This window comes from Trichechus manatus, unplaced genomic scaffold (assembly GCF_000243295.1).
Source record: "Trichechus manatus latirostris isolate Lorelei unplaced genomic scaffold, TriManLat1.0 scaffold00004, whole genome shotgun sequence".
Taxonomy (NCBI): domain Eukaryota; kingdom Metazoa; phylum Chordata; class Mammalia; order Sirenia; family Trichechidae; genus Trichechus; species Trichechus manatus.
Genome location: NW_004443940.1, coordinates 9860911 through 9871480, shown reverse-complemented (window position 1 = coordinate 9871480; position 10570 = coordinate 9860911). Strand labels below are relative to the sequence as shown.

The 10570-nt window shown below is 34.6% G+C and overlaps 1 protein-coding gene across 5 annotated transcripts in view; it reads right to left on the bottom strand.

Annotated features, from left to right (window-relative positions):
• Positions 1-10570, bottom strand: part of EXOC6B (exocyst complex component 6B) — a 738950-nt gene that overhangs the window by 621761 nt on the left and 106619 nt on the right. For all 5 annotated transcript variants that reach the window (XM_023732748.1, XM_004369208.2, XM_023732740.1 and 2 more), the window contains 3 exons: positions 4683-4730; positions 2947-3037; positions 2789-2834 (listed from right to left, as the gene is read on the bottom strand). In XM_023732748.1, the coding sequence (XP_023588516.1) occupies positions 2789-2834; positions 2947-3037; positions 4683-4730 (185 nt within the window). The remainder of the gene's footprint in view (positions 1-2788; positions 2835-2946; positions 3038-4682; positions 4731-10570) is intronic.

Here is a 10570-nt window from a genome sequence, read left to right as displayed (position 1 = left end):
TGTCATAAAACAATATGTGTACTACTGTTTCATGAGAAACTATTTGTTCTGTAAGCCTTCACCTGAAGTACAATTAAAAAAAAAAAAAGTTGAAACCACACTCCAAGGAATTCTCAAAGAAAAAAAACAAACAGAAAATAACAAATGCTGGTGAGGATATAGGGAACCTAGAACCCATATCCATTGCTGGTGCGAGCGCAAAATGGTATTGCCGTTGCGGAAAACAGTGTGATAGATCCTCAAAAAACTAAAAATAGAACTACCACATGACCCAGTAATTCCACTCCTAGGAATATACCCAAAAGACTTGAAAGCAGAGACTCAAACAGATTCTTGCATACCAATGTTAATTGCAGCACTATTCACAATAGCCAAAAGGTGGAAACAACTTGAATGCCCATCAACAGAAGAATGGATAAACAAAATGTGGTACATACATACAATGGAACACTACTCAGCCAGCAGGAGAAATGAAGTCTTGATACATGCTACAGCATGAACCGAGCTTAAAGACATTATGTTGAGCAAAATAAGCCAATCACAAAAGGACAAATAATATATGACCTCACTTATATAAAAAGACAAGAAAAGGAAAATGTATAGAGACCAGAGTTTATTAGTGGTTTTCAGGAGGCGGGAAAAGGGAGGATAATGGTGATGGAAAAATTGCATTGATTATGGATTGGGTTGCATAGTCAATCATTGTAATTGCTGTCAATAAGTTGTACACCTGTAAAAGCTGAACTGGCAAAAGCTGTGTGGTAGGTATATTTACAGTAATGACCAAAAAAAAGAGAAGAGTAGCTGCTAAGCCTGTTTATGTACAACCAAATACCTCATGGGATTTGATTCCTTGGTTTGGAGGTTTAGGGTCATGGTTTCATTGGACATCCCAGTTAATTGGCCTAATAACGTGTTTAGTGCTTCTGTTCTACCTCCTAGTTCACTGTGTAGTACCTGAGGTCTTAAAAGCTTGCAAGCAGCTATCCAAGGAACAACAATAGTCTCTATTCACCTGGAGCAACAGAGGAAGGAGAGTCAGGAATAGGAGGAGGATATGGACTACGTGGCTAATTGCCTTGATGAACAACTGCCTCCTTTGCCATGAGACCAGATGAACTGGATGGTGCCTAGCTACCATTACTGAACATTTTGATCAAAGATTCCATAGAAGAATCCTGATCAAAAGGGGGAAATGCAGAACAGAATTTAAAATTCTCATGGACTTCTGACTTCCTAGAGCCATGGAGGATGAATGAACCCCTGAAACTATTACCTGAGATAATCTTTAAACCTTAAAACAAAAGTATCCCCTACAGTCTTCTTAAAACCAAATAATAGCTTACTTTAAATAGTAAAAAAAGGTCTGCCTTGAGCATCATGCTTTTTTAGGAACTATCTATCTATATGGGATCAAACTGACAACAGCAACTCAAAAGATTCAATAAGAACCTTAGGGGGCAGTGAGTTTATGGTAATGGGGGAGGAACAACTCAGAAAAGGAAGGTGAAAATGGTAGCACAACTCAAATGTAATCAATGTCACTAAATTGTACACGTAGAAACTGTTGAATTTGTATATATTTTGCTGTGTATATTCTTGACAACAACAAAAGAAATAAAATTACTTTAAATAAATAAAAAGTTAAAAAAAAACACAAAGTAATACAATATATGATTTGTAGATATTAAAAACATGGACTAGAAGCACACTCACCAAATTTATGATACTGGTTTCCTCGGGGAAGTAGGGAAATGAATAGGACCAAGGAAGAGAACAATAAATTTTATCTGCAATTTTTTTAAATGTATATTTTTACCTCAACTATATGAAGGTATATAAAGGTTTCCAAAGCCCAGCAACCCAGAGCCTCTCTCTCTCTCATATATATATATGAACCAAAACTGGAAAATTGTTATCATCTGTTAATTCTGAGAGTTTGGTACACAAGCATTTTTTATTCTTTGTAATTTTCTGTAATATTATAACCTTATAAAAAGTTTATTAGAGAAATAACACTACTTTCATATCTCCTTCAACACAGCTGCTCAAACTGTTCTATCTATGTTCTTTTAAATGAACAAGTCCTCCTAAGGACAGGAAGGGAGCCTAGGAAATAATCCTAAGAAACTAAAAAAATAATTTAATGCCTCATGCTTTAGCTTTAAAATTCTTGAGAATTTGGACTTTTTATCTACAATATGTTTGTTCTTATTTCCATATTAAATACATTAAGTCCATAATTTTTTTCTATCAAAATCTAGGTAAAACTAACACCTCAAGAAGATATGCCGTGTTTATCCTATGGCTTAACATATCCCCATTAGAGGGCAGAAAGGGTAGAGATGCTTACTTTAGTTTGGGAAGAAGAGCCAAAGAGTAACTGTACAGTTTCTTCTGGAATAAGACTAGACGAAAACAACACATAGGAGAGGAATCCTCTGAACTTAATCTTGACCTTGCCCCTGCACCAGAACCAGTAACTACATTTTCTACTATAAGTATATTTCTCAAACCAACTATCACTAAAACAGTTACATGCTTTTCCCTAAATGATTAAATCTTCTAAAAATCAAACTGTGAATAATGGTTTTTATTAAACACAATACATGACAGCATACCTAGTATACATAAATTTAGGGATGAATAAATAAATATACAAATGGCTAGAGAATATTTTATGGAAATTTAGTTTTTGAAAGGTTATGCTAAAGATGGACTTTAAAATATCCTAAATAACAGAAATTTTAGATAATAATAACTATCCAATAAAAAAAAAAAATCTTACCTTTTAGTTTTCATCTGGTCCCTCAGTTTGCTGTACATCTCCAAGACTTGAAAGAGAAGGGACAAAAAGAGCACACAAGCATTATTTAGAGAAAGTGAAAGACTAATCAAAGCTAAAGGAATTGCATCAAGAGTCCTACTCCATTTCCAGTTCCTCACCTGGAAGACACAGCATTAATTTATCAACAGTGGCAGAAATATTTCTCTGTTGTAGTCGACACTGCTTCAGCTCTTCCATTGCTATTACCAGCTTGGCAAGAGGGAAAAAAACTGAGTTATGCCAATAGCTGTAAATAAAAAGCTTTCAGTCACATTTTTCCACTCTGTGTTCTATTCATCAGAAAATCCCAGACAGTTTCATAGTAAGACCTGCCAAGTGGACTAAGAAACTGCCTTTCCCAACCAGTAAAACATTCCTGTAGTTCCTCACTTTCTCCCCAAGATACATACTACACTAAGAAACGCTAGGCAAAATGAAATCCTAAAATACAGGGGCTATCCAGGACAAAAGCAAAAAATCTGCATATTTTCTTCAAACTCTATTCAGGCATGAAATCTTCATGATTTATGGTTTCATCAATCTTCTAAAATCCTGTATCTCTTTCATCAGTGCTAGACTCCTGGAGGAAAATAGTCCTTCCTATACAGCTTCAAGTGAGTCTTGAAAATGATCTCTAACTAAATCTCTATTTTAACAAATAAACCACACACTTAGAAGTTGTGGCTTTTCTAAGAGTTGCAGTTTAGTAAAGAGTAACTCACTTTTCTTCCTTGTTTTAAAGGCTTCCATCTGAAGTTATCCTACAATGTAACTAGAAGAAATTGTACTCTCTGCATAATTTAGAATATGTGAGACAACTTTAAAAAAGCAATAATCTACATACTGTAGTCTCTTGCAGTATTCATCCCATACCCATACCTAAAAATGTTATCTGCTAAGATATCATGAAGAAAAGAACAAAGAAAAATGGTCCTGATTTAGTCACTGATAAAACAATTACAAGTTAATCTTAAAGATAATTAAAATTAATACTTAAATTAAGTATTAGGAGATAAAGAAACGCATGATACAGAGAACAGTAATCAACTGCAAATCAGAAAACTTGGGTGTTAGCCCCAGCCTTGCCAATCACTATGTAAACTTTAGCAAATCATTTGTTTTATTTCCTAATCAATAAAATAATGATAATATCTGCCCTGACATTATCATAGGTCTGTCATGAGGATGAAGTGAGAAAATGAATGTAAAATAATCTTGTAAACTGTGAAGGTTTCAATGGAATCAATTATTCATTTTTTAAAAAACAAGCATTTATTGTGCATCGACTTTGTGCTAATCACTAATCAGACAGAGGGGATGCGGCAATGAATTTCACAAACAAAAATTCCTGATCTCATGCAGAAATTTTCTAATAGAGGGAGATGGGAAAAAAACAAATACATAAGTAAAAATACACAATATCAGAGCATGATAGGCACAATAGAGAAAAATAAAGCAGGAAAGGGTGAAAAACAATGCCGGGGAGAGGGTGAGACTGCAATCAAGTGGTCAGGAAAGGCATCATTAAGAAGGTAACATTTGAGCAAAGATCTGAAGTAGGTGGACACTGAAGGAAGAACATTATAGGCAGAGGGAACAGCGTTGGCCATATTATGACTACTCAAGTGACTTAAAAATACACATAAGGAAGGCTGCATCCTCTCTCAATAGGCTTTCTAGTGTCTCTATTCACTTAATTCAGATACACATTTGGAGGGGCAGCAATAATGTATAAATTCCTCCAGCAACTGCTTACAGTCTTACAAAACACTAAAAAAAAAAAAAAACTTAGAGAATCATCAAAATAGAATGACGTGAAACAGAAAACAGTTTTCAAAAGATAAACTGGCCTTACTTCCTTTCCCTCATGTTGTAGTTTTCTATTAGTATCCGTCACTTGATTCTGTGGAGAGAAGACAATTTAAACTCATTTAAAAAAATCATTTAGACGATAGTTTGAAAAGATCAAGATTTAATATGCAAAGAATGAGGACAGGTAATTTTAGAGCGAATTTCAGTATTTCATCATATATCAGTCCAGTGGTATTCTCTTGGGCTTAAATTACATCAGCTTTTCTACTAGAGATTTACATGACCTTTTGAACAAAAAGAAAAATTTACTAAAAGATATATTTGACTGTAAGATACTATAATGACTAAAAATCGCACTTTAACTTTGGAGAGAAGGAAAAGGAGAGGAAAAAATACACAAAATAACCAACGAACCTTACCGTCTCTACCATATCTAGAAAGAACAAATTTTATCGTAGCTATTCCTCACTTCGCCAATGTATTTCTGGAAAAGTTGGGTATTAATTGAACTTTTAACTCAAGTCAAATTTTCCCTATTTCTTTATATACTAATTTTAGGAAATTTTTATTTTCATTCTTTTTAGAACATTAATTCTTGATAGCTTCCACATTCCCATTTTGCCAATTTAATCTCTCTATCAGATATGAAAGAAAATATGTGAAAAAGCCTTTAAATGATCTAGAGTTTATAATTTAAAGGAATTGGCATCTAATTTTTTTTGACATCTACTTTTGAAGTCTCAACTGATGTAAAAAAAATTGAGTATATAAAATAGTAATTTCCTCACCATCCAGACATTATCAAAACATGAGCCATACCAACTTCTAAAACTTTTTTTAATAAACACTTTCTACCCTTCCATTGATAACTGCCACTCCTTATACCTTCACGGCATTCCCCTAACCCAACATTTGCTATTACTGTCACTTAGAACGCCAAGAAATGTTAATAGCAACTGCACATGGTCACAAGCGCAGATGCAGGCACATGCATACACACACATTTCTCCAGTCAAATACGTATGGGAAACACTAACCAGGTTACTTTATTCAATACTTCTGGAAGCCTTTAATATTCCATATACATTCTGAATTCACAAGAAAGGGGATATCGTACACAGTGCTTTCCAAACTTATTTAATCATAACATCCTTTTATTAAGGGACATCTCAAGGGACTCGTTTTTCAGAAAATAGTTTTGAAAGCACACCCTAGACTATTATTTTCAGAGCAGATTACCACATGCACCTCTCTAAAGGACAACATGAAATCCTGCCTCCTCCAAGAAGTCTTTATAAAGTATCAAAAAGAAAGGCAAGAAACCTTCCAATTCCTTCTTTATTAATTATTTACTTAACAGCATCACAGGTGAAAGACTTGGCATTTTTATTGGACTATGAGTTCAATATGAATTAAATGTGATGTAGCTCCCAAAAATGCTGATCTAAGGCAACATTAACAGAAATATTGTCTAAAACAGGAGCCAGCAAACTTTTTCTGCAAAACATCAGATAGTATTTTAAGCTTTGCAGGCCATACAGTCTCTGTTGCAACTACCCAACTCTGTTGTTGTAGAGGAAGGCAACCATAGACAATATGCAAACAAACAGGCAAGGCTGTGGTCCAATAAAATCTTATTTACAAAAACAGGCGGCAAGCTGGATTTGGCCTGCGAGATGTAGTTTGCCGATTCCTGGTCTAGAAAAAGTGAGATGGTAAGGCTGTAAAAAGACCACACTACGATAATTACATTCAGATGCCATGTTTTAAGAATGCCCTTAACAAGCTGAAGTACGTTAGATGTGAATAAGGTTGAAGAGACACTTAAAATTATACCACATGAAACAGAGTTGAAGGTATTTTTAGCCCAGAGGGGAAAAATACTCATTTGGAGACACTATACACTATGCCTGGATACTATACACTATACCTAAATGACAGCTGTCCTTCAGATATCTGAACAGCTATCAGAAGAAAGGTTACCCCCCAAATACAGCTTATTATTCAAACCAATAAATGGATGTTACTAGAAAACACGATTCAACTTAACATGAGAAAAAGCTTTTAAGCAATGTGAATAAAAATGTAACAGGTTACCTTGAGTGGTAGTACTATCTCATAGTAGTTATTCAAGAATAAACTAGATGATTTTTTTTTAATCCCAAACTGGATATCTCATAAAACTCAGCACTCCATAAATACTGCTAAACTCAGCATCACCATCTCTACTAGAGCAGCGTTGTTTACCTTAAAAAGGCACCACTTCTCAAACTTTTTTTACTTTAAATTCATTGTAAGAAAGACATTTGACATTGCAACCCAGTACACAAGTATAAGGAACACACACACACCTACATACACAAAAAAATTGAAAAAAATTTTTCAAGGAAGTGTTTACCCTTAATACACGTAATACTATTCTATTCTATTTAATTTCAGTTTTTTGTTAAAAATAGTGATCATGGCCCACTAAACTCATTTCATGTAAACCATGGTTCTAAAGCATATCCATTGAACCTAATAATTGCTTCTAATAAAGACAATTACTATTCCTATACTATTTTGACTTAAAAATGAAAAGAAACTAGACTGATTGCCTAGGATGCTACATCTTTTGATTCAAAGAACATAAATATGAATATATATATATATATATTCAGTGGATCAAAAGAAATAATGGGCAAACAAGAGAATGTAGTTTGTTTTCAGTAAGTTAAAATAGTACTGAAAGTAGTTAATACTTAATCTTTCCCATTTTCTGAACTCCTTGCTATGACTCCATGTTTCATAGGTTTTCAACCTGGGTGGTCTGGATCTAAAGCAGAACCTCCCAGGTATGCTGCTAGACTTTGATCTCCTTGGCCCTCAGAGTAACTGGATGGAACCTGAAGCAACCAAAACCCCTGAACTGGTAGCATCTAGCATGAGCAGTCTTGTTAGGCATTCCTTCAGGGGCATTCTGAGCAATTTGAAGGGGAATGGAAGGAAGAGAAGTAAGTATCAACCAGCAAGTGGTACTGCAGTTGATGAGCATTATGAGCAATATCCAATACTGCCCCGCCAAGGAGGTAATTCACTATGACTACTTCAGTAGCCAGAGACAAAACATCCTGTTGTCCGTCATGGACCAGGGTCCCAGGGAACTGCTAAAGAAGCTTAGGGTACAGGTGTCCAAGGAGAATAAAAAAACACAGCCCAGGGTGGAAACAGGAACCTGGGATGGCTGGGTAGGAACTAACAGTACACAGAGCTCCTGGTAGTTGCCTCATTTTTTTTTTCCCCCACTTATTTCGGATACTTTTGTCTATTTAAAGCTGATCAGCATCCAAAATTTCAGCATTACATTTGCCAATGAATTAAAGAAGCCCTATTAAGATTCTCTAATGTAATAATTTCAAATAGTATATACATTTTTAAATGAATATAAAAATAGTTCATTTTTTTTATCACCAACTTCTGAGAAAAGTTCTCTTAAACAGTGCCTATGAAGAATTAAAAGAAGCCATCACTTTACAAGTCTCGACCAGAATTACATGTAGTCATTTCAAGCATAAAAATGCAAAAAAAGTTATGTTCATGGAAGCAAGTTCAAGTTTCTCATTTTAAAATGTTGAAAAGGTTTTTGGAAGATTTATACAAATTCTTACTATAATCTAATATTTTATATTTTATTTTTCTTAGTATAATCCATAAGAAAATATAGTTTTTTTTTCAACAAGCCCCATATTCCCCCTAAACCTCCTCTAGTTTACGCCCACGTGCCTGCCTTTTGAATATCACTTTGTATGTGTGCCATGACAGGAAAAAAGTTAGAAAGCACTGCCCTAGAGGAATCAATCTATGGCTTCTCCATGAAGTCATTTAAAATTGTTCTCAATTCATGTTCTCATGCATGTACATTTTTTTAGGGAGAGGATCCAACCTTTTAATCAGATTCTGACTCTCCCCATTTTACCCCACATCTCAGTGACTAGAACTACCAAATACCAAGTCACTCACCAGAAACCCAGGGGTCATTTTTCACTCTGTTATGGGCTCTATTCCACATTTTTACCTTACAAGCATCTCTGTAATCCCCTCTTCCTCACCATCTCCTTACAACTACAGGTATCCACTGCTTTTCGAAAGTTCACTTCATGCCACTTCACTTTTATGAAAGACCTACATCAGTACTCGTTTTTGCTATCCAAAAGCAATCTGAAGAGTATTTTCACTTTTACAAAAAAAGGTGAAACCTCACTCCTCCTGAGCAAGCTAGACGCTCAGGTAAAGTGTCTACATCAACTGTTCACTGCCCATTTTACAATAGTGGCTCAACGAAGCTCCTCCTTTCAAACTCCACCGCCATTATTCAATGACCCAGACACATCCAATTAAATCCTGGTGACGTACAAACACACCAGGCCTCACGAGATCACATCCTCACCTTGTCATCCCCTGGACATTTCTGTAACTGTAGTACTCATCCCTCGGCATGCAGTTAATATAAATCCTGCTCTTCTGCGGAAATCAAACCCTAGCCCTTCAACCCAGCCCCATGTGCCACTGCCAGTTAGGCTACCAGGGCTCCCATCATAACCACCACCACCTCTCAGCCTTCCAGTGTGCTCACGGTCTTCCTGATTTTGGTAAATGAAACTACACCGTACATACGTTATTTCTACTTTATATAGACTGTGTATTTGTCATATCATTCCTGCTTTTACTGTATGTTAGTGTTAATTTTTAGGTTTTATATGTTACTTCATATGATTTAGTAGGTTATTTTTTGAGCATAAGAACTCTCAAAATTTTTTCCCATATAAATTAATGGTAATTGCTTCTTCACTTTATACCTTTCGGCTTACAAAAGGTTTCACATGAACACTCTACTTTCAGACGGTGGTGAAAACCTGTACCTTATTTGAGACCTTCGTCATTTTTTTAACCTGGATTTTAAGTATTATTATTGTTTTCCTATATTGAATGAAAATGTTGTTTTAGTGCACATATTTTAACACTAAATTTTCTAATTAGTAATCAAAATCTTCAATTCAAACTGGAGGAAACTTAGAATACAGAGAAAAGACCCTAATAAGAACATTAAAAGTATCTATTACCCAGGGATTACTGATAACTTTTGGTATAAAGTTTTCCAATTTTATTAATGATTATTTATCTATTAAGTATGTGCATTTTCATTTATAAAATAGGATCATATTATTCATATTTTTGTAATCTGTTTTATATATTAAGCAAACATTTCTAACATTTTCCCATATCAGATTTTCTTCTACAATATATTATAATTTGTACAATATATTGTATATTTTTTCCAATCATGTACCATAATTTATTTTACTAATCCTCTAGTAAATTATTTTTAGGATCACTTTTAAGTTTTACCTATAATAAAAAATGTTATATGAACATCCTTGAACACACTTCTCAAAAACCCAAACCCACTGCCATCAAGTCGATTCCGACTCATAGTAGCAATCCAGACTCATAATAGCGATCCCATAGGGTTTCTGAGGCTGTAAATCGCTATGGAAGCCGACTGCCACATCTTTCTCCCACTGAGCCGCTGGTGGTGTCAAGCTGCGACCTTTTGATTAGCAGTCAATTGCTTTAACCACTGCACCGCTGGGGTGAACACATACCTACAGCCTTAAAATTTATCTTAAAACTACATGAGGTTTTAAATATTGATATATATTAACAAATTCTTCTCTGCAAAGGTTTTAACAATCTAGACTCTAACCAGGTTTGCCCACTTCTGTGTCATCGACAATCTTAAGTATTATTTTTTTCATCTTTGTCATTCTATTAGGTGTCACCTTACTGTTTGATTTTGTATTCTTTTATTTCTAAATTATAGTTACCTTGTATTTCTTCTTATGTAAATTATATATTAATGTATATTTCTCAGTTTTCTATTAGAGTATTCAT